The sequence below is a fragment of the Chionomys nivalis genome, chromosome 14 (assembly GCF_950005125.1).
Source record: "Chionomys nivalis chromosome 14, mChiNiv1.1, whole genome shotgun sequence".
Classification (NCBI taxonomy): Eukaryota; Metazoa; Chordata; class Mammalia; order Rodentia; family Cricetidae; genus Chionomys; species Chionomys nivalis.
Window position 1 is genome coordinate 50,263,618 of NC_080099.1, and position 25,484 is coordinate 50,289,101.

At 41.8% G+C, this 25,484-nt stretch overlaps 1 protein-coding gene across 4 annotated transcripts in view; it reads right to left on the reverse strand.

Annotated features, from left to right (window-relative positions):
* The window catches only part of Sap130 (Sin3A associated protein 130), a 69,512-nt gene that overhangs the window by 10,739 nt on the left and 33,289 nt on the right, over window positions 1-25,484 (reverse strand). For all 4 annotated transcript variants that reach the window (XM_057789062.1, XM_057789063.1, XM_057789064.1 and 1 more), the window contains 3 exons: window positions 24,511-24,685; window positions 18,401-18,505; window positions 10,849-11,207 (listed from right to left, as the gene is read on the reverse strand). In XM_057789062.1, the coding sequence (XP_057645045.1) occupies window positions 10,849-11,207; window positions 18,401-18,505; window positions 24,511-24,685 (639 nt within the window). The remainder of the gene's footprint in view (window positions 1-10,848; window positions 11,208-18,400; window positions 18,506-24,510; window positions 24,686-25,484) is intronic.

The window sequence follows — 25,484 nt, forward strand, 5'->3', positions numbered from 1 at the left end:
AACTGTTTTAATCAACTGAACTGACACTTTTGAAACTTCTGTTTCAAACCCTGGTCGTCCCTGGTGTGATATAACGGCTTCTGGCTTTATAAACCTACCCTGCTGTCCCTGGAGTTGAGAGCCCTTGCTGGCATTTGCTTGCTCTCCATCCCGAGCAGATAAAAGACCCTAATCTGACCTTCATTGAGTGGCCTTCTCTCTATAATGATCACGAACAATATCTGGAGGTCCCAGTGAGATTTCTATCCCTAAGGGCTCAGGCTTGCTCTAGGTCTCCCCAGTTTGGTGATTTTAGCATTTGAGAAGTCCCCTAGGCATTCCAGGGCCAGAGTCCTGGAAAAAGACTGCTATGTTTCCCAACACCACAAGTGGTTGATTCCTTCTTGTCCTCCTGGAGGTAGGTTTTAATATTTCTGTCTGGCTGCAGGAGCACTAGAGGAGCTGCAGTATGTACAAGAGGAGACCAGTCCTTCCCTCCTTTACCTGAGCCCCGACGCCAGGTGTCCTGGCAGCCTTGCCCACGGAGTTCAGGTTCCCACCTCAGAGTGGTCAATGGTGTGCCGGAGTCCATTACCTGCGCTGTTTTGGTGAAAGACTGGTGACAGGAGCCACAGTGGTTCTTCCTACTGAATTCCAAGCCTGCTTCCTCTAACTGAGAGAGGTCATTCTTTCTGTCTTGGGGGCTGCTGTGCCCTCTGCCTTTGTTTCTCTCCCACCAAGCCTGAATATCCTTGCTGTTTTACAAAATAAATAACCCCACTTCAGACTTAAAAATGATGGTCTTAAAGTTTCCCCCGAAGTCCACCCAAGGTCAGGCAGGCCCCTGCCTCTGCGACAGGGAGAATAACAGAACAGCCCAGAAGGCACTGTGTACTGGAGAACAATTAAGAGGAAAACTATTTCCAACAGTGGCTCCTATTATTTATCTTATGGTACAAAGGTATTTATAATTAAGATAACTAATGAGATGCTCACACATGAAAATGATAAAAGGGGACCCTCTATCTAAAATCTCTCAGTAACTCAAACGTCATAGCCAGTTAAATTCTGTTCAATGCTGTAAACATCAATTTAATGTTAATTAGGATAAATAACTCTACACACTATGCACATCATAAATACTGTTTTATGTTTTCTGTAAGTTTTAGCCAGAAATTTACAAGGCCTAATGGTTTAACAGTATATACACAGGTAATATTAAGTAGAATCAATTGTCATCTTTGTAACTTGCTGCATGAATTCTAATTTGGTTTTAATAATAAAAACTCAAGAGTCAGATAGAGGGGCTAATGCTGAAAGATCAGAGAAGCCAAACAGCTAGTCACTAGTTCTTATCTCTACAAAATCCTCAGACTGTCTCTATAAGTCCTCAGACTGAATGCTTTTTCTACAAAACCTCAGACTGAATCCTGAGCTCCTGTCTCCTCCCACCTTATATTCCTCTCTCCGCAAGCCATTTCACTTCTCATCTCTACTTCCCTAGTGCTGGGATTAAAGATGTGAGTTATCACCGCTTGGCTGTTTCTCCTTCAGATTGATTCAATCTTGTGTAGCCCAGGGTAGCTTACTGTGGATCTACTCACAGAGATCCGCCTACCTCTTTGTCTCCTAAATGTTGGGATTAAGTGTGTGTGTGTGTGTGTGTGTGTGTGTGTGTGTCACTACTGCCTGGTCTCTATGGCTACCTAGTATGGCTAGCTCTACACTCTGACAAATAAGGCAAGCCTTATTTGTTAAAGCACAAATAAAACAATCACATTTCCCCTTTTGTCTAAAATAAAAAAGGTTATAACTAATAAGAAAAACTATGTACAAAAAGTACAATAATATATATAGTATATATAGACAATAAGTACATCCACAATGATTAGTCCATTTGCATTTGACAAATTCAGAGAAAATACTCCATTATCTATCCCATGTTGGTGAGTCCAAAGTTTTGTACCTAATTCACATTTTATTCTAACTTGCATTACCAATCCCAAATTATCTTTTTATGTCTCTCAACCTTATACACTTTTCATTTCTTTGGTAAATTTTTTTTTCTGAGTCTGGTAAACAAGGAAAACTATATCTAGTCTTCAACTTCCTCAGAGACCCGAGGAGGAAATAATATTAACTGAGTAAGTAGGAAGGGCAAGCAAGTGATTTCTACAAAATGTGAGAATTGACAGAAACAGCTGGCTGCCTGGACAGTCACCCAAGGTTCCTCTGTAAATGCTGGGGCATTCACCTTTGGCCTTCAGGCCTAGGATACTCAACAGACTTTTCTATGAAGCAGGATTTTTGAAGGACTATCTTGTCTTGTCTTGGCTAGGTTTGGCAATCACTCTCTTTTGTGTTCTGCTCGCCCAATTTGGACAGCATCCTGTCAGCAGTGAGGCAAGAGTACTTTCTTACCCAGTAGCATACTTTTGCCACAAAGAAAGTAAACTCCCTGTGGAGTTTCTTTGATTTCCATCATCTTCTCCCAAGAAGATTGGTGTTGCTAGGAGCAGACACGTCTCATTGTCATAAAAAAAAGAATCTATGCTACTAAAACATCTTAAATATCATCCGTATTCTGCAGATCTCTGAGTGTAGACCACCTGTCTACCTAAAACATATTTGTAATAATAACAACTTTCAAGGGCTAAAAATTTGCATTACATTGTTAAATGAGTTGCAAAGGTACAATACCTTGAATAAGACTAGAAATGTATACACAGTAGGTTCTAACAAAAATAATCTTAAATTTGTATCAATATACAAAAATCCATATCAACATAAAGTATTTAAAATTAGTGGTTGCTTCTTTAGTTTAAAAGTAGATTCAATATTCTACCTTTTTTTGGAGGGGTATTTTTTATCCTATTTCTGAATCCCTCCTTTATCTTTTCAGAGTAGATTCAATAATCTAGCCTTATAACCTATCATATCTATATCCCCCCGTTTTTTTCTTTCTTAAAACAAGAACCCTGAATCTAAATCCCTTTGTTGACCTTTTTCCTTGAAAGTAACTCCAGCTGGCCTGTTAAACGTTAATATTCTTTCGGGAAAGCAGGCAAAGATAGGAAGATCTTGAGTATTCAGGCACCATTCCCAGCCAGTTGTGTGCAATGAACTGCATGAGGTCTCAAGATTTTCTGTAAAAATTAGTGTATACAGGCTAGAAAAAGTAAGAACAGGGGTGGTGTGGGGGGGGAGAGGTTAGGGGACTGGGCCCACCTAAGCAGCTATGGTAAAGCTGTCATACTGGGTGCAGGCAACACAGCAATAAAATGAATCCCAATGACATTTTACTATGTTTATAGATCAGTGTCTTGTGTCTTGCTCAACCATCATCAGAGAAACTTCCTCCTGAGGCAGATGGGAAACAATACTTAGACTCACAGTCACATAGTATGCAGAGAGTGAGAGACCTTGAAACAGTCCTAAATAGGAAACCTCCATCAAATTCCTCCAGTCAGGGCTCAGGGAACTCTGGGAGTGTAAGAGCCAATGGAGATGGAGGACATCAGGACATAACAGGACGGACACCCGCATGAACTCACACTAGAGGATGAGACTAAGGCAGTGTGCACATGTTGAAGCCAGATGTGTTCTCAGCATGGAGGGCAAATGGACACAGCCCCCATTCCTAACCCAGAAATTACTGCCACTTGCAAAGAAAGAATTTTTTTCCTCCAGTGTAGTCTTGTAGGGCATATAAACCATTCTTAAGGACAAGGCCCATGCCTAGGGGGGATACCAACACGTAACTAATTCAGTGGTAATTTTGGAGGGGTGTACCAACACGTAACTAATTCAGTGGTAATTTTGGAGGGGTGTTTCTGTTCATATTTAATCCCCACAGGTCTTTTGTTTATATATTGTGGTTCCAGACTTTTTCTTTATGGGATTTCTGTGTTTGCTAACATGTGTCTGCATCTAAGCATGCTTATTACGCTTTTTATCTAGCTCCTTTCTTTTCCCGGTTTATTTTTAATTTTTTTTCATTTATTTATTTATTAAGTATACAGAATCTGTCTGCGTGTATGCCCTGCAGGCCAGAAGAGGGCACCAGATCTCATTACAGATGGTTGTGAGCCACCATGTGGTTGCTGGGAATTGAACTCAGGACCTCTGGAAAAGCAGGCAGCGCTCTTAACCTCTGAGCCATCTCTCAGCCCCTCCCGGTTTTGTTTTAATCTTATTTTATCATTATTTTCTTTTGTCTTTTTTAGCTGCCTGTTTGTTTTTAAGACAGAACAAGAAGGGGTGTGAATCTTGGTGGGAGGGAGGTGGGGTGATCAGGGAGGAATTTGGGCAGGGGGAATCATAAGCAGAATATATTGTAAATCTATTTTCAATTAAAAAAGAGGGACTGAATTATTTTAGGTAGGATGAATTATATAAATAAAAATAAAAACAAAACCATTAATGCTTGTAGCCCAGTCACAGACAATCTGACTATATGGGGCCATGGAGGATGAGACCTAAAGGCTCTAACAGTCTACTCATGTCAACTGACTTAAAGATGTCTCTTCAGTCATGCATGCCTTGGCTTAATTTGCTAACTTTACACACTTGGAGATGCAGAGTCATAACAAGAATAATTAAGAATTAATTGTAAACCGTTTTAGTCTATATATCTCCTTATAAAAACTAACTTTACTCTTCTGTAATTATGTTCTTGTGACAAAATTAGCTACTTGGTATAAAAAAAAATCTGTCCGCTGGGTGTTGGTGATGGCACACGCCTTTAATCCCAGCACTCGGGAGGCAGAGGCAGGTGGATCAAGGCTAGACTGGTCTATAGATCAAGTTCCAGGACAGCCAAGGCTATACAGTGAAACCCTGTCTTGAAAAACCAAAACCAAACCAAACAAAAAAAATCTGATTTCGGTTTTGTAAAAGCACAGTATACAAGGATCAGGAGAGTGAACCTCCCCAATTTTCAGTGAATTGTATTTATATTTTAAAATTTAGTCTGGGGGCTGGACCTATAGCTCAAAGGTCAAGAGTACTGGCTGTTCTTTCAAGGACCTAGGTTTAATTCCCAACACCCACACAGCAGCTCTCAATTTTTTTGTGTAACTCCATCTCTAGGGGATCCAATACCCTTACATAGACATACATGCAGGCAAAACACCGATGCACATAAAATAAAATTTAAAAAAATCATTAAAAAAATAAAGTTGCATTTGGGAGGCAGAGCCAGGCAGATCTCTGTGAGTTCAAGGTCACCTGACCTACAGAGTGACTTCCAGGACAACCAAGACTGTTAAACAGAGAAACTCTCTCTTGAAAAACAAAAACAAAACAAAAAAACCCCAAAACTTAGCTACTAAAAGTTTCAATTCAGTAATTGTAATTTTTAAGGCTCAGAATCTTAACAGGGATAAATTATTCTACTTTATAAAATTCTAATCTTATGAGATTTACTAATTTATTGCAAATTGTTAAAAAAAAGGTAATCAAGACATCTTTTATATATAATGTTGAAGTTTAGTCTAAAGCAGGCAACTCAAAACAAGTTTAAAAGTAAACTTGAAATTTGTTTAATATGATATTCAAAATCAGGTATAATAAATGGTTATGGAGAATTCAACGCTGGAGTAAAATGGGCTAAATTTACAATACACTTGCATGGCAGGGCAGCCCTAGACTCAAGTGGTACCATTTCCCTTGAATGGGACACTGACTCCAGCAGAATAAACTGTGTGTTAGTCCTTACAGAATGAAGACGTATGGGGGAACAAGACTTGACAGAGCATACTTACGTGGGTCCTATCTCTGGCCATGCAGGCAGACCAGGAAAAACTCCTTATCTTTAGAGAAGTTGAATTACCACTCCTGTCTCACATGGCAGAGAGATGGATTCCCTTGCCCAGTGGAGGATCTTAATAGTCTGCACCCACATCCTAGTGTATCAAGCAACAAAGGGGCAGGTAGCAGTTACTGTGCACTCACTGTCTCCAGAATGGACACAGGAGGATGTTGTGAAACAGGAACCTTTTACACAAGCCTGCCCCATGACTGGTATGGACCTGCATACTACTTCAACTGGCCAAACCCTTCACTCAGGCTTTCTACTCTCTTCTTAGCAAGCTAAGCCCAGGGCAAGCGGTCAATACCTGACTAAGACGGGCTCAGCCACAGGGCCAGTCAGCAGTATGGACATTCATTTAAACACTAGGTTGCAGCTGCCACCTGTGAATCCACCACACCCACGTAAAGAAAGCAATACTGCCTGAGGAGTAAGAGACCTGGAGTATCAAAGGCCACCCACATCTCTCGGGGTCACCAGCTCTAAACTTGAATAATCCAATAAGTCACATTTGGTGACGGATCACGCTACCCCTCCTTCCCTTTGGACTCATGGTAATATTAGCCATATGCTTCCTACAGAGCTAGCACAGGAGCTCCCCAGGACTAAGCTCTGACACAGAGGATTTTATCAGCTCTGCTGTATCTAGGAATAATAGGTTTGTAAAAAAAAAAAAAAAAATTATTTCTTAATGAGTTATGCCCAGCTATGCATTCAAGTAACAGTTGATCCTTTTATAGATAATATAAGTATTTTCAGAAAATACATAGGGCCTTACAACTCTGTAAAAGGCCCACACCTACTAACTGCTGAAGAAGAGGCCAGCGATCCCCAGTTCCATGGCTGGTTTACTTGGAATCCATGGCTAATCACCTTATTCACAGGCCCCATGAGCCTCATGTCCTTCTCCTAGGTCTAACGATTGGGCCTTGTTTAATTAACTGGTTATTAAACTTTGCCCAACAAGAACTAACCTGTGAAATTTTTGTACCTAAGGGCCCAACACAACTTCTAACTCTTCCTTAAGACAAGTGAACTGCCAAGTAACTCTACCTTGTTCTAGTTTTAGCTGACTGCATCTTGTGCTTCCTGCATCTGCTCCCCAGTCCACACCAAGCAAACCCTCGTTCAAATACACCTGCAGCTTCTGAGGTCCGATAGTTTACAACACAGAAACTGTCCCCAAGCCCGCATAACTTTGTTTTTGGGTCTCTATACACCATACCCTTTTCCTCTCTGGGCCCAAAGTCCTGTCTGGCATGAGCCTACTGGCAAATAGGTTACTCTGACCTTCACTGGGTGGCATTCTCCTATGTCTTGTGTAGGTACAACACTTTCACCCTTCTGTTCATGTGTTGCTTTTATTGGCTAATGAATAAAAAAACTGCTTTGGGCCCGATAGGGCAGAACTTAGGTAGGTGGAGAAGACAGAACTGAATGCTGGGAAGAAGGGCAGAGTGAAAGAAGTCATGGATCCTCTGCCTGAGATGGATGCCAGTTAGAATCTTGCCAGTAAGCCACAGCCACGTGGCGATATATAGATGAATAGAAATGGGCTAAACCAAGATGTAAGAGTTAGCCAATAAAAAGTTAGAGCTAATGGGGCCAGACAGTGTTTAAATTAATACAGTTTCTGTGTGGTTATTTCAGGTGTAAGCTAGCCAGGCAGCTGGAATAAACAAGCGGGCCCTCTCCTTGCAACACCCTTCTCTATGATAAAGTCCTCAAATGCATTGCTTGGGCTGGACATATGCCTATAAACCCAGCACCTGGAAGGCAGAGACAGGTGAACAAATTTAAGTTACACAGTGAGAACTTGCCTCAAAACAGAACAACAAACCAAGGCTGGAAATGGAAATGTAGCACAGTTGGTGGAGTGTTTGCCTACCATGCAAACAGCCCAGAGATAAATCCAACGACAAACAGAACAAAGCACAACACAACAACAACAACAACAATAAAAACTAGGTGTGGTATTAGAAGCTGGTAATCCAGCATTTGTGAGGTGAGAGGTAAAGATCAGGAAATTCAAAGTCATCCTTAGCCACAGTGAGTTTAAAGCCACCTCGAGTCAGAGACCGTCTCAAAAATAAAAATAAAAAACCCACAAAATCTGGATATTGTAGAACTTAATTCTAACCTCAGAAATGGGAATTTGATGCTAGCGAGGGCTACACAGTAAGGAGACAGGAAGGGGCAGAGAACCTAAGCTGGATATGGTGATGTATATATGTACCTGCAGCATTCGAGAGGTAGACAGAAGGACAGGGACTGCAGAGCTAGCACTGGCTACAGGGTTCAAGATTCACTGCTCACTACACATCAGGCTCCAACCAACGCATCTCTCTCCTAGAGTCAAGCACATCTGGGGCACTCCTGTCACAGTCGTTGACACTGACTGATCTCTAGGCCTGAAGGGCTCTTTTGCAGACATCATCAGGGCCAACACTTTGGTTCTTTCATGTGACTCAAGGGTCCCTTCCAGAGCGAGGTTCTTTTCTTTTTCTTTTTTTTTTTTACATTTATTTATTTGTGTGTATGCCCGGGCATATGGTGGAATCCTCAGGTCATGGGCTAAGCAGAAAGCATGTGGACTAGCTGAGCAAGCATCTCACCAGTCTTCAATGAGCCTCTAACAGCCTCTTCTAAGTTTCTGTTTTAAGTTTTCATTGCCATGACAAAACACACAAGGGAAAAATGAAATGTGTTTTATTGTTTTCACTACTATTACTATGGGTGGTGTGGGTCTAGAACCTAGGACCTGTGCACACTAGGCAAAATGCTCTCCTTCTAAGTCATGCTTCCATCCCACAATCTTATGTAGACTCGTAATTTAGCCTATCGCTGGCCCACTGTTTCTAGGCTAGAGTCCATGGGTACAGTGATATAGACTTGCTCACCTCATGTCAGGAGGCAGAAAGGGGGACTTAAGAGGTAAGATTTTCCTGGATATGGATGGCACTATTGACCAGCTGGCAGGCCAGGATGGAGGGGAAAAAAAGATGGTGGAAGGAGAGGGAACTGCTTATCAGGGCAGCATAAGCTGCACCACACTCTCCCTACTATTATGGATGAACCCACTGAAACCACGTGGACAAGTTAAGTCCTCCTTCAAATTGTTTCCCCCAGGCACTCAGTCCCAGGGAGGACCCAAGCGCCAACTTCCGAGACCTGCTTTGTTTTCCCCAGAGCACTTAGGATGCAGCTGAACAAACTGAAATATTTGCCTTTTACATTTTGTCCCTTCTACTAGCACATAAGCTAGAAGAGGGTGACACATTGATTTATCAAATGGTACTATTCAATTTCAGCGCATTGTTGATTGATGCAGGACTACTACTGGCTTCTGGACAGACAGTAGTGGGGACAATGTGCCAATAGGGGGTAACAGAAATGAGACCATTTCATTCCCCTCAGCGTTTTCCACAACATCTGTCAAAGGTAGCATTCAGGAAAAAAATTCATGGAATAATAAAAATAAAAGAAGTGAATGTAAATAAATAGCAGGTGTTGTTTGTTTGCTTATTTAGTTTTTGAGATGGTAGCTCACGGCAGTCTGGAACTTACTGCCACTCTAGGCTAGACTTGAACTCAGGCTGCTTTAGCTTCCAAGCCCTGAGATTCTAGGTGTTAAGTTACCTGGATAAACAGTAAGTTTAAAAAGCTATTATAGATGGTGCAACCATAGGCTTTACTGAATAGAGCATGGCAAACAGGCCTTTTCTCTCATGCAGCAGAGTGAGCACAAAATGACTTGACTTCCACACCAGATTTTCCAGTCAGTAAACGCCATATAGTGATTAAGTTACTTTAAATAATCAGAAAACACATGATCCCATACTAAATTATTTAGCGCACACACACATCTAAAGATAAACAAAATAAAACCGTTTTTTGTTTGTTTGTTTGTTTGTTTTGTTTGTTTTTTCAAGACAGGATTTTTCTCTGTAGCTTTGGAGCCTGTCCTGGAACTAGTAGACCAGGCTGGCTTCGAATTCACAGAGATCCGCCTGCCTCTGCTTCCCAAGTGTTAGAAAACAAAACCTTCAAAGTGATTGAAGTTTTAGGACTGAGGAACTGACATTGAGGTTAAGCACTGGCAGCTCTTCCAGAGGACCCAGGAAACAATTTCCAGCACCCACATGGCATCTTACAACAGTACCAGAAGATCCAATGCCTCTTGGCCTGTGAGGGCACCAGGTAAGCACACAGTGCGCAGACATACAAGTGTGCAAAACATCCATATATATGTAAAATAAAGATGGAGGAAATAAAGAAGTGACCAGACTTTCACAAGCTGGAAACTGAATTGAGAGGAAGAGGAAAATGGATAACAAAGCATTTCAAGATTTTACTAATCGTGATTATGAAGACAGTATTTTTAAAACACAAATCTTATAAAAACAAACCTGATAGGGAGTATATTTTCAACTAACAGTACTTAGCTAGGATCACTTTAAAATCCTTTAAATAGTATTTCCTAAATCAGCACAAGGAAGCTATACTGAAAGATGCACATGGGGAGATTTTTCTTATGGTTATGGCTCAGAATTAAAACTGCAAAAAAGCAGCTGGGCATGGTGGCACACACCTTTAGTCCCAGCACTTGGGAGGCAGAGGCAGGCAGATCTCTGAGAGTTCGAGGCCAGCCTGGTCTATGGAGCAAGTTCCAGGCCAGCAAGGGTTGTTACACAGAGACACCTTCTCTTAAAAAAAAAATTTTTTTTTTTCCAAGGGGGCCTGTGAGATGGGTCAATAGGCAAAGTCAAGCCTGATGACCCGAGTTTGATCCTTGGGGTCTGCCTGGTGAAGAGAACTGACTCCTTAAGTTGTTCTGACATTCATGAGTGTGGTGGAACACGTGAATCCACACACATCAATGTACAAATAAGTCATAGAAAAACTATTTTTTCAAAAGTAATCTTTCATTTCTTAGAGATGAAGGGAAGACAGCTGGCAGCAGGCACTGGGAAGGTCACCTGAGACGGCTTCCTGGCTGACAGGCACAGAAGAGAACCAGGACGAGACTACTAACAGTGATCTGTGAATGAACTTACTCGACACAGGCCTTGTGATATCCATTGGTTCAACTTCTTCTTTTACTTTGATCTCAGGAACAGGAGGCCCCAGAACCGCAGACAGACTGCCACCCACGGGGGTCGATGGTGTCGGTGCAGCAGCAATGGTGGTGACGGGTGGGGTGGCAGGGACTGCTCCAGGGATGGTAGAAAGAGCAATGGCTGGCTGGGACGGAGGACTGGCTGCCGCAATCATGCTTGGGATGGCTGGTGGAGGCTGTTGGGCCGTTGGTGGGACTGCAATGGTAGGCTGCTCGGCATTTTGGTTGGATATCGTCTCCAAGGACACTGTGACTGGAGTGGCCACAGATACATGCACTTCGGACTTAGGTTTGGCACTGAAACACAAGAAGAAAGCATTATGTAGCATCTGAGACAAACTGTCTTACCTGGAAACAACTTGAAGGAGGGTGCTCTTCTTATAGAGCACACACCTGATACTCTATTTTTTAATTGCAGATGTTCATCTTTAAGTTGACTCAGAAAGAAAATAGCGCTCTACTTATGGTATCAAAAGGCCGTGGATTTAGTTTCTATCACAGAAAAAAATAAAAACAAAACAAAAACAATAACAAAAATGCCACCACCACCGGGCAGTACGGATATACGCCTTTACTCCCAGCACTTGGGAAGCAGTGGAAGGAGGATCTCAATAAGTTCAAGGCCAGCCTGGCCTACAAAGAAGAGTTCCAGGACAGCCAGGACTGTATACACAGAAACCCTGTTTCAAAAAATGAAACCAGCCGGGCGGTGGTGGCGCACGCCTTTAATCCCAGCACTTGGGAGGCAGAGGCAGGCGGATCTCCGTGAGTTCGAGACCAACCTGGTCTACAAGAGCTAGTTCCAGGACAGGCTCCAAAACCACAGAGAAACCCTGTCTCGAAGAAACAAAAATAAAAAACAAAAAAAAAAAAAAAAGAAACCAAACCAAAACAGCTGACCAACTGACCAACAACAACAACAAAACCCAAACAAAAAAACCATCATCAAAACTGTATTTTTTGGTTTTGTTTTAAGACAAAGTCTTACTTACCATTGTAACTCTGGTTGGTCTAGAACTCACTTTATAGACCAGGTTGGCCTCAGACTCACAACAGAGATCCACTCATAGGAACCTAAATGCTGGGATTAAAGATACATAGTATCTGCTTTTAAGATTTTCTCTAGCCGGGCAGTGGTGGCGCACGCCTTTAATCCCAGCACTCGAGAGGCAGGCAGATCTCTGTGAGTTCGAGGCCAGCCTGGTCTACAAGAGCTAGTTCCAGGACAGGAACCAAAAACTACGGAGAAACCCTGTCTTGAAAAATCAAAAGACTTTCTCTACTTTCAAGCTGCCTTTAAGCCACTCAGATGGTATGGGCTTCTCATTCCTTCTTGGTGTCATTCTTTTACCCTTACTCTCTCACAATTAAAATGACAGTAGCCAGAATACCCACTTTACTCATTTATTACGCTTTTGTGTATAGTGCCCAGGGGATTAAACACAGGCTCTCATACATGCTAGTCTACTGCTCAATCACTAAACTATACTCCCAGTGTTAGTGTAATCCTTTAAAAAATATCGGATTGTTTTCTTAGTTTATGAGGCCTTTAGTACAATCCCCAGCACAATTTACAAAATAAAAATAACAAAGTCAAATCATGCAGTCCCCATACTTTAATGGGTTAATGAATTTCTATTTCATCTAGAACAAAAAAACCCCAAAGGCTTTGAAATGTGTTTTAAAGATTTAGTTGTATGTGTGCCTATGTGAATGTATTTGCATCAAGGGTGTGTGCAGGTGTCTGCAGAGGCAGAAGGCATCAGATCCTTTGCAACTGGAGAGAGGTGGTGGTGAGCTACCCGATATGGGTGCTAGGAACTGAACTCAGAGCTTCTGTAAGAGCAGTACCACGCTTAATCACTTGGCTGTGTCTCCAGTCCTTTGTTTTATTTTTCTGAGACAGCGTTTCACTAGACAGCTCTTGTTAGCCTAGCGCTTGGGGCAAGTCTCCTCAGAGATGAGATTGCAGGAATGAGCTCAGACTGGTCTTCCTTGATATTCCTCTGTATTCCTAGAATCTAGTCAGTTTTCACTTTGCATCATAACATGTTGTGAATTACACATATGTAGGCCTAGCTGTTTTATAACAGTTGGCCAAACACTTACTTATTTAAGTTACCACTGAATGTTAACTATAATGGCATAAATTCAAATATAAACGGCATAGATGCTGATAAAGAGATCTGGGGCTTGTAGAGCTAACAGATGAGAACTGTGAACAGCAATGTCATAACCCTTCTCTAGAGGTTGTGCCGGGGTTCTTTATATCTGAGTAACGTTCACAAACACAGAAAAGGATGCGTGTGGCTGCGAGCTTCTATTTTCCAGTGATAAATCCATGTGAAATTTGACAAAAAATAGAAGAATGAAAACTGGTCAATAAAGATGAACATATGTAGCAAAACTCCTAAAATGATGTTGGGAGTGAAAGTAGGTATGATTACAGCAGAACAGCCTCAACAGCCAAGGAAACAGAGTGCAGTCAGACTGGGCTTCTCCTCTATTGTGAAAAAGTTCAATGAAAATAAAAATGACAGGGACGTCACTGAATAGTACCTTTTAGTTAAAATTGGACTAGAAATATAAAGTCATTTCTGGCTGCAATAAATATTTACTACTAATTAGGATCCAAGTGAGTAAAAAGAAAAAACAAGAACCAAAGCCACAGTCATTTTAGGTTCTTAGAGAAAAGGTAATATGAATATTGCGTCTTTCTAGCTGTTTGGGTTTTGAAGGGGCGTTTCCCTCTTATTTGTTTTGTGGCAATACTAGGAATTGATCCTCTGGTCTCAAGCATGTGGAGTTAGCAGTTATAGGCTGTGGGAGATGACTGCTGCAAGCGCGGGAGCCCGACTTGAGAGCCCAGGTAAAGCCACATGGTAGCGTTCATTTACAATTCAAGCTCTCCTACTGCAAGGTAGAAGATGGAGACAGGAGGATTCCTGCGAGCTCAAGGGATAAATAGCAGTAAACAAGAGAGCCTGTCGCCAAACAAGGTAGGAGGCAAAGTCCGACCCCCCTAGGTTGTCCTTAAAGTTCCACGTGCATGGCATAGCATTTACCCCCTCCCCCCCGAAAAAACAAGAAAACAGTAGTTACAAGGAAAATGAAGAGAACCCCTTTACTGTGAGTAAAGGCGGACTATCAGTTTAGAAGTCAGCGTGCCTACAGCCGTCTTCAGTCGGTGAGGAAGCAGCCCAGGTGTGGATATTAACCTGTACAGAGTTCAAGCAGCAGTGACAGCGAGCAGTTTTGACAAACCCATCAAGTATTTCCTAAAAGTGATGCTGGCAACAATCTCCCCATTCAATGAATTCAGGGCTATTTTACAATATTAAAAATACAAAGGCTAAAATGTCAAGAGCGGATCCTGTCAGAAGGGAGCATGGTCACTTGTCGAAGTTCAGGCCAACTCTTGCTTTCCACAGTGATAAAGAGGGGGCAAGCACCGCTTCAACTACTGTGTCTGATGCTTCAAATTATGCTGCATTAAGTACTGGCGTTACTAGTTTTTCTCATTTCCTTACTTGACAAAACAGTTTTTAGTATTTTCATAAAATCTTATTTTTTTTTGGTAGCACGGGGAATCACACATAGGATTTCACATATACCAACCAAGTGCTTTACCACTAGTATTTTTAGTAAGAGTACTGTATGTGTATGAACACACGTATCCGTGGGACTGCACGTGCATGTGTACAAACATGCACATGGAAGTTAGGGGTTGACTTTAGGTGTTTCTCTCTTATTTTTTGAGAAGAGTCTCTAACTGAACCTGGAGTGTAGCGATTTGGCTCATAGTGGCTGGGCACCAGGCCCTAGGGATCTTCCTGTCTGCCTCCCAGGTGGTAGGATGGTATGTACACCGTCTTAGCTTCCATGTGGACACTGTGGACTGAACTCAGGTATTCATGCTTATGTGACAAGCATTACAACGCCCGATCGACTTCTCAAACACTTTTTGTTGTTAGTTTTTTAAGATAGGATTCCTCTATGTAACCTTGGTTGTCCTGGAACTTGTACCTCAGGCTGGTCTCAAACTCAGAGATTGGTCTGCCTCTGCCTCCTGAGTGCTAGGATTAAAGGCGTCTGCTACCGCCTGGCCCCAAACACTCTTATCAATTGTTGAAAATCACTGTACAGTTTCACCTTGTATGGCAGACATGTCATAACCTCGCACAAAGGTCCCCAGTGACAACTGATAGCATCCCTCCACTGTGTTGGTCCTTGTCACTTCTTTTCCTGATACAGTAAACACCAGGGAGCATCTATGTATCTCTTTTACTTGTTAAAATCTCTGCTCTAGAAATCTTTCTGTAAAGCCCTACCTATTCATTCTGCCACTCCTGTCTCCATTTTTACACTTGTGCTTTTTTGGGGGAGGGGTAGGTTCTCTCACATGCAAAGGAAATAAGGTGGAGGCAATGTAAACATCTGTTTTAGTTAGCAGACTATGTCTCCAGATCCTAAAATGATATTGGACATCTATAAATTTTCTTCCTAAATGAGGTTTAAGAAGCATATCTAAATACAGAAACATGCTAAGTTATTATTAAACAAAAAGTACACAATATCCAATAGTTTAATCAGATAACTTTGGTTTTAAAAACCTATAAAACTGCCAGGCAGGGGGAAGGGGAGAGGCAGGAAGGGGAGCAGAGAAAAATGTACAGCTCAATAAAAAACAAAACAAAACAAAAAACCAAACAAAAAACCAAAAAAAAACCCAAACAACAAACAAACCGCCCCCCAAAACTGCCAGACATTAATTAGTGGGACATGCCTTTAGTCTCAGCACTCAGGAAGCAGAGTCAGGAGGATTTCTGTGAGTTCAAGACCAGCCTGTCTACAGAGTGAGTTCCAGGACAGCCAAGGTTGTTACACAGAGAAACCCTGTCTTGAAAAACAAATAGACAAACAAAAACACCCCCAAGCAAACGAACAACTTGTAAAACTTCTGTGTAGGGTAGTGGGTATGTGTAGACCCAGCTCCTTGGGAGGCTAAGGTAGGAGGACCACTTGACCCCATGCATTGGAGACAATCCTGGGAAACATATCAAGACTCCAGTCCAAAACCGAATTATCTATCATAAACAGAAAAAGGCATGGAAGGACAAGTGTTATCAATCAACATTTTTGTGGAAAGCTGGACTGGTAAGTTGATGGGAACAGGATGATTTTGACTTTATACTATGCATGTATACACGTGTATGTACACACACCCTCCAATTTAAATTTAATTAATTTGCTTTTATTTAATCTTAACTTTACTTTTAGAAGACTATCTTTCGCTTGTGTGTCATCTTCCCTGGAACTGGAGTTACAGGCATTTGTAAGCAGCCAGTGTGGGTGCAAGAAGCCAACAGACTGCTAGAAGAGTAGCAAGTATTCGTAAGTGCTGAGTCCTTCTCTCCAGACCTACATATTTTAAAAATCTTCATGTATTATGGGGGTACACGAGTGTCATGGCACACGTGGAGTCAGAGGACAGCTTGAAGGAATCAGTCCTGTCTGTACTACGTGGGTCATCAGGCTTGATAGGTCATCTTTACTCACTGAGCCTCCTGGCTGACCCTGCCTGACTTTTTATCTTTAAAGTTTTATTAACTTTTGAGGGATTTGGGGGTCAAACTCAGGGCTTCATTTATATCAGGCAAGCATTCAACTATTTAAGCTGTCCCCCCAGTCCAAAAGAAATACCTCCACCCTCATAATACAGTCTTTGACTATATTGGTCAGACTGGTCCAAATCTCAGGAACACAAATGATTCTGTAACTGTACTTGATTTTTTTCATATTTTAAATATTTTTTTAATCTTGTCTGGTAACTTTTCCCCAACATTTTAACATTACTTTTGGGACTATGGTATGGCAGGGATTCTCCTGTCTCACCTTGAGTGTTGGGATTAAAGGAGTGCCACAACACGTCTGGATTATGAAGCCATTTTGTATATCTATGTGGTCTATGTATAACATGTGCACACACATATATGTGAGGGCATAGTCTGTGTGTAGGTCAGAGGTTGACATCAGGTGTCTTTTTTGATCATTTGACATCTTTCTTATTTTTTTTTACTTAAAAATACTTTATTCATCTTTATTTTGTGTGTATGACTATTTTCCAACATATATGTAAATGTACCACATGACTGTCTAAAGAGGCCAGAGGAGAACATTGGATCCTCTGGAACCCCCATATTGATGCTGGGAACTCTTCAAGAGCTGAAGCGCTCCTAACCGCTGACACATCCAGCCACACCACTCCCCTTTGCAGTGTTTGCTGACCAACTGCAATTATAGAGATCTGTGGTGATATTTTGTTTGTGCTGCAACAAATAAAGTTTGCCTGAAGATTAGAGTACAGAGCTAAGCCACTAATTAGCTATATAGGCCAGGAAGTGGTGGCACATTTTTAATCTCAGTACTAGGTGACAGAGACAGCCGGATCTCTGTGGGTTGAAGGCCACCCTGGGCTACACTAGACTGATCCAGTCTCAGAGAGAAACAGAGCCAAGTGGTGGTGGCTCACATCTTTAATCCCAATACTTGGGAGTCACAAGCCTTTAATCCCAGCACTAGGGAAGGAAACAGGAAGGGATATGGCTGGGTGGGAGGAGGCAGGAGCTCAAAGCATTCAGTCTGAGGACTTGTAGAGACAGGATACCCCATTCAGTCTGAGGATTTCAAAGAGGTAAGAACTAGTGGCTGGCTGCTCTGCTTTTCTGATCTTTCAGCTTTCACCCTTTAATATCTGACTCTGGGATTTTATTATTAAGACCAATTAGATTTGTGCTACAGAGATCCACCTGCCTCTGCCTCCCAAATGCTGGGATTAAAGGTGTGTACCACATAGCTCAGCTATACTGTGTTTATAATTTTAATTATGTGGGAAGTTATAGGCAACTGTGAGCTGCCTTCTGTGGGTCTGCAAGAGCAGTATGAGCTCTTAACTGCTGAGCAATCTCTCTAACTCTACCTGAACTCACTGCTGGCTAGACTGGCCGGCTGGGAAGTTTCAGGGATATGGCAGCCTCTGTCACCTAGCACCTGGTGCCTGGCTTTTACGTGGCTGCTGAGGATCAGAACTCAGGTGTTCATATTTGTGATGCAGGTAGTTTATGGACAGCCAGCTCTCCTGTCCCATAATGGCATATATATATAAAAAGTAAGAATTGGGTGTTTATTATGCTGCAGACTCCATGCAGACTCCATGTTATAAGCTTTAACATCTGATTTAAATATATTAGAATGCTATAAGGTATGTTAGCTATTAGGAGTGTGTTCATTCTTTAAATTACAAATGGCAAAAGGCAAGGTTGAGAAGGTGCCCAGATCATGAAGTTGGAAAAGCCATTCATTATGCAAAGAGGTACCCCCCTCCAAAAAAATCAAAACACCCCTCCCAAAGTATGAAGTTGGTCATATTAAAATCTACTATACAATGATACATAACTTAAAAGAAGAGTGATGATAATATATGAGCTCACCCTGCAGGCCTAGGTGACCCGGATGCACTCCGCATAGAACTTTCTACTCGAGGACTAGCCACATCAGGAGGCTGAGGAGGGAGGAGGGTTTTCCGAACTGCCATTCTGAAAGAACAGAGACAAATCCAGAAAATAGTAGTGCAATATACATTTGCCAAGCTCATCTGCTAAAAATAAAAGCATTGCAATGACAAGGCCTTTTAATTGTCGCTTCTTTGTTTATATTTGAGACAAGGTCTTGAAGGGTCCGGGAAGAGAAACGTAGAAATATAAAATTTTAAGTCTAAAGAAATGGGAACTGACAGCCACCAACTCTGTCAGCATGAAGGGATCAACTTTTAACAATGGTTTTGTTGCTTTCAGCTGGCTATGAGCAAAAGTTAGGTTTTTACAATTAGGTTTTTATTTTTTTATGATACCCCCCCCCCCCGCCACTTACAACTGACAACTGCATGGGCTAAAACTAACTTTAATAAAGGTTTGTACGGAACCGCTAGCATACATCCCATCCCATAAACTTTAAACAAATGCTCCCACGTGACTTTTGGCTTCACACTGTTTCGCATCCTTCCCTGCTTTGGGAGACCAGTGCCAGGAAAGCTGCAAAGTTCTTTGTAAACACTATTAGCTGTGGAAGAATTGTATTCTGTAAATACAATTTAGCTGAAACCTTGTTAGCAAAATCTGTAAATCTTAAAATGCAGTATGTCTCTAAGCTTACCCTTGAAATTGTAAAAATTCCTTTGTCCATGCCTAATACTTACTTCTTACTATAAAAAGGGGCCCATAACCTGCCCCCACTGCCAGTTTCAGAAGCCCAAACTCTGGCTGTGATCCCAGTTAGCTGGTAAGCTTTGTGTGCCCCGTGGCGATTTTTGGAATAAAGTTTGTTCTGGTTTCATAGATCTCAGTGGTCTGTCCCCCAAACCCAACATTCTCTGTATGTAACTCTGGCTGGTCTGGGAATTACTATGTAGACCGGGTTGGTCTCAAATTTACTTTGATCACCCTTCTTTGTCTTTATGAATGACGGGATTACATGTATGTATCATTAACTCATCAAGCATTGTTTTTGACTCTTCTCTTGATACAGTTTTGTTAAGTATTTCAGGTTGGTCTTGAACTCTGGATCCTCCTGTCTTAGCCTTCTGAGGAGTAGGACCACAGATGTGTGTTACTACACCAGGCTGAAATGGCTTTTAACAAAATATAGCAAATTCCTTGGCCCATTTCTATTCACTTCCTGTTACAAACTGCAAGGGCAACAACATCATGACTGTGATTCCAGCTGCTTCTAGCATGTGACACCTTCTCTCTATCTCGTTATTATTAAAACCCATTTCACGGTGTTCACAAACATTACTGTATACTTCTATACTAAGAACTGACCACAGAAGAACTGGAGAACCACCGTGTTTGTTGTGCGAGAGGCCACACAAGGTTCTGGTTGAGAACATATCCTGGGTTTTAGTGGAATGGATGCCAGAAGCGACCTCACTACATTTCGTTTGAGAACAGTGGTGGGACCAAGAACCAGATGAGAATGGGCTTGAGAAAGAATGGTAGAATTAGAGTATAACATTTCCAGTGCCTATTCATTGAGCTATTAGCATCCTGTCTCCTGATAAGAGACTAATCATCTGCTCATTAATCAAGCACTCATCCCAGAAGAAGCACTAAATACATAAAGAAAGTGAATCTAATCAAGCTTTATTTTTATTACTATTATGATTTTTTGTACATGTAAATTTAACTTTACTTGAGAATAGTGTCTTTGTTACTATTTTGTGCACATGCGTTTTGTTTGCATGTATGTCTGAGTACCACATGTGGGCCTGGTGCCCTCAGAGGTCAGAAGAAAGTATTGGATCCCCTGGAACTGGATTTACAGATGGCTTTGAGACCAGGTCGGTGCCAGAAATACAACTTTGGTCCTGGAAGTGCTCTTAGTCACTGAGCCATCTCTCCAGCTCAGTGTAAGCAGGTCTTTGAAAGTGCAATTAACTAAACATCTCCAGTGATATCACTGTAGATTCAGGGTTTTTCTTAAAAGCAATCCCTAGCACTTGAGAGCAGAAGGGAGAATGGAAATTGAGAAAGACACAAAGACAGGGTCATTCAGTACAGAGAGAGACTAGTGCCACTAGGAGCCGGACAGAGGGACAAACACATCAAGGAGGTTCCGCAGGAACTACTGTCACCGTCCAGACAGGAGCCTAGAACTGTGCGGTAACATATATCTGCTGCATTAAGCCACCAAATTTTGGTGACGATGAAACAGTGATGGTATCTGAGAAAAGTCCATAGTGAGTATCAAAAAGACCAAATTTCTCTAATACGCCAACTTCAAGAAATCTAGGTGTGGTAGAATATACTCATAACTTGAGCACTTGAGAGAATGAGGCTGGATAGTGGTGAGTTCAAGGCTAGCCTGAAGCTATGGAGACTCTGCTTCTAAAAAACAAACAAAAAACCCCCCAAAACCACTACATAAAACAACCACCAAAAACTCCAAATAATAACAAAATAATAAACAAAAGCTGACAGTGATTTAAATACTATAAAACAGAGTTTGTGATACCCCAACTCAGTAGAAATTTGAATAATTGGCATTTGACACCAGTAAGTTGCTTTCCCCTAATTTTAAGTATGCATATTCTAATAAACACATATAAAATACATACAAATAATGTGATCAAAATTTGCTTCAAACTAATATGGTATAAGATGCTAAGAGCTGGAGATAGATTAATGGTATATAGCTCTTGCCTAGCATACACAAGGCTCTAGATTGGATACTCAGACCATAACAATCAATTAATCCAAATAACCAACTAAATAAGCAAAAAACCCAAATAGTGGGGAATGGTGACACATAACTGTGTTCCTAGCACATGCTAAGTGAAAGCAGGACTGAGGATTCCAGGCTGTCCTTGACTACACAGGGACTTCAAGGGTAGCCTGGCTAGCTACTCAAAAGTCTATTCGAAATTGGGGAAACAGTGTGATCTCCAGCAATCATAAACCAAGCGTGGTGATGGGTGTACATTTCCCAGCACTCCAGATATGGAAGCAGGAGGATCAGAAGTGCAAGGTCATCCTTTGCTAGTCTGAAGCTAGCCTTGGATACACAAGACTGTATATTAAAGCATGCTTTAGACAACAAGGCTGGCCTAAAATTTAGAGTCACCTGCCTCTGCAACCTGAATGTTGGAATGAAAGACATGCACCACCACACCTGGCCCTACGTTTAACTTTTTTTTTTTTTTTTGGTTTTTCAAGACAGGGTTTCTCTGTAGCTTTGGAGCCTGTCCTGGAACTAGCTCTTGTAGAACAGGCTGGCCTCGAACTCACAGAGATCTGCCTGCCTCTGCGTGCTGGCTGGGATTAAAGGCGTGTGCCACTACCGTCCGGCTACATTTAACTTTTTATTGTACTATTATAAACCTTTCCAAAAGAAAAAGCATGAAAACAAAACAAGCTATACCAAACTATCTACCAAACATTGGCAAAAAACATCAAAATCAAACCAAATCAAACCTCATGAGATATAACCCGGAATTAACCTAACTTCTAGTCACAAGAATTGATAAGGACACACACACGCACACACCTTCTGCTGCTAATAGTATAAGCAGGTCTAGCCACTTGGAAAGTCATAGGCAGATGTACATACAGGTGAGTGCAGACACCTATGACCGAGTAAATCCTAGTATTTAACAAGGTGCATTCATGTACAAGTCAGAACTCAGAAGCAGAACTCTGTAGATCAGGCTGGCCTTGAACTCACAGAGATCCGCCTGTCTCTGCCTCTTTAGTGCTGGGATTAAAGGCGTGCACTACCTCAGGCTTGCCTTGAACTCAAGTTCTACCTGTATAAGCCCCCCAAATGTTGGTTCTCAGGTGTGTGCCACCATATCCAAAGAACAAGCTCTTCCTCTTCTATGAACGAGCCATTTGTATACTATCTACGCTCTTGTTCCACAAAGGTCATGATTTCTTCTGCTTTTCTAAAGATATCAGATAGTTTTTTTGGTTTTTGTTTACTTGAATTTCATTTTTCCTGTCTGGTCTTCGTACATCCCTACGTCCTTTGTGGGCCTCAGGCTTTTCTATCCTGTACTCTTAACTGCCTGTCGTATCTAGTTGTCTACGGTGGCATGTTCATGATTAATCCATCAGGAGATTAAAAAGCAGCGGGTCTTCTGAGCATGTAGGAGGGGTTGTCTACAATGAATTTCCCCTCAGGCTGGAGGCAGTGTGCTCCATAGGACTCTAGGCTTTGCTTGTGCTCTCCTTAAAAGAACAGGCCCCATCTTTAACCCCATTTCTTCTCGTCCTCTCCAAAACCATGCAGCTTCAAAAAGAACGCATCTCAACTTTCTGCAAACATTTGGCCTCCTCACAGCCGAGGACGTGACCACGGATTGCTGCTTTTCTGCTTCAAGTTGCAGCTGTGACCTCTCCTGTTTTCACCGTCCTGGGTACTTGCATTTTTTCTTTTTTAGGTTTATTCGTTTTATTTTTTGTGTGTGCTTGTTTTGCCTGCAGGTGTGTGCACCACATGAATGCCTAACATCCAAGGAGATCAGAAGGCATCAGATCCTCTGGAACTACACTTACAAGTACGCTGACAGTCACCATGTTAATGCTGAGAACTGAACCTGTGACCTCTGCAAGAGCAGTAAGTGCTCTGAACAGCTGAGCCTCTGACTCTCCAGTGCTGGGATTAAAGGCCTGTGAGGTACCACTGCCCAGAGAGTGTGTGCTCTTAACCGCTGAGCCATCTCCCTAGCTCTGTCTTCTATTTTTATTAGGGTTATTTTACCAGGGGCTAAATGGAGCTTTTAAAAAGAACATCTTTAAAAAGTATTCCTAATAAGAAAAGGCAGTAACTCTGGTCTACGCACAGAATGACACATCTGAAAGCCCCGTGCTGACCCTCATTCCGGTGACTTAAGCTTGGCTTATACTTTATTTGTCCAGTGTTGACACCATCATCTGGGCTGAGCTGGACACTCTGCTCGCTAACAGGAGTGCTCACACCCACCATCTTCAACAGCACAAGGCTCCCTACACCGGAAGGCATCTAGAGCACACAAAAATACTGTCCTGTCACTAAAAATTAGCCTTAAGATGCTTGAAAAACCACTTGTCCTTAGCAACATTTCATGTCTGATGAGAAAAAAAGGTCTTCATTAAGAAAACCCTAAAACAAACCCAAAGCCTCAATTACAAGGGTAATTAACAGTCCTGGTTAGGCTTTCGGCCCTTTCTTATCTTTTGTCAACTTGGCAAAAGTTCAAGTCATTAAAGAAGAGGGAACCTCAGCTGAGCAAACACCACCGTAATCCTGACCTGTGGCTAAAACTGCATTTTCGTGATTCATGATTGATATGGGAGGGCCCAGCTCACTGTAGTGCCTCTCCTGGACAGGTGTCCTGGGTTGTCTAAGACCAAGCTGAGCAAACCAGGAGATCAAGCCAGAAAGTATCACTTCTCTCTCTATGGCCTCTGCTTCAGTTCCCACCTCCAGACTCCTGTCTTGTGCTGCTGCCCTGACTTCCTTTATATGAACTCTGATCTGTACGCCAAAGAAACCCTTTCCTCTCAGGTTGCTTTTGGCGATGGTCTTTACCATAGCAACAGAGGCAAACTAAGACTTCTAAAGCTAGAGAGAACTCTAAGCACACAGTATACAATACTGAAACCATTATCCACTGACTGGAAGAGTCCTGATGTAGTCTGAGCAGAATGCAGCTCCCTGAGCAATCCTGTGTTTGGAAGAATTTTTATTTATTTTAAAAAATTATGTGCATGAGTGTTTTGCCTGCACAAATGTATGTGTACCATGTGCATGCCTGGTGTCTAGAAGAGGGCATCAGATCCCTGGAACTATGGCTGTGGATGGCTATGGCTGTGAATGCTATGTAGGTGCTGGGAACCAACCCCAGGTCCTCTGCAAGAGGAGTAAGTGCTTGTGACTGCTGAGTCTTCTCTCTAGACCCTGGAGAAAAATTTGAAGTGTAACAGAGATAAAATTAAGTTGTTACTGGCATTGGATCTAAGAATCTATTCTTTATGCCAAGTACACTTGTGAATCTACTCACCCATCTGTCGCAGGCTTCTTCCGTAGTATGCTTGGCCGGGGAGATGAGCCCTGGGCTGGGGTGTTGGTGCTAGCACTCTGACTGTGAGTCTGTACCACAGTTGTTGCTGCTGGAGCAGCACTGAAAGGATTGCTAATAGGATTGGCTACAATTGTAGCTCCATCTGCCAACACCACTGTTGAAAGAGAAGTGAGAACAAGAGAAACAGGACTTTACTGAAATGCCATATAAGACATACAAAAGACCACCGAGATCCTGGCATTAGGCATTCTCGTTATAAATGCCCCATGTAAGAGGGTAAGAAGAGCTAGAGATTTGGCTTAGTTGTCTGGCATATTCCTAGCATATTTCAAGTCTTGGTTTTGATCCCTAGAAAACTCCTGTTCTCAAAAGCTAAGAAATAGCACAAGGTTCATTTGCCTACAAGGCAGAGTGGAAAAAGTTGCCAAGTCTACTAATACAGACTATAATACCATATATCTGTTTTTTTAAAAAAAATAGATTTATATTTCCTTTATGTGTGTGGATGTTTTACTTGACCACTTCAGTATCCTAAGAGCTGGTATGGGTATTATTATCTTTTTGAAAATACATTAGAAAAACAGATAATTAATATTTCAAGCACAATGACTCATTCCATTTTATATGATTATTCTACTAGTTTTTTTGTTGTGAACATTAGCAATATTAAGGTGGCATTAAGATTTTACTACTTTACATACAATACTGAAGAAATGGAAAACTGAGAACACTATAAGGTAAACTTTGCTCTTTTAATGTTGTGCTTTTTATAGAATGCTTCTGCCTAAGTGCAAATACAGATTAGAATATTCGCACATGCTATTTCTACAATTTATTTCTATTTTCATTTTATGTGTATAGGTGTTTTGCCGACATGTATGTCTGCATACTGTGTGTATGCATTGCCTGAAGAGGCTAAGAGATGGGGGTGGAATCCCATGGAACTGGAGTTA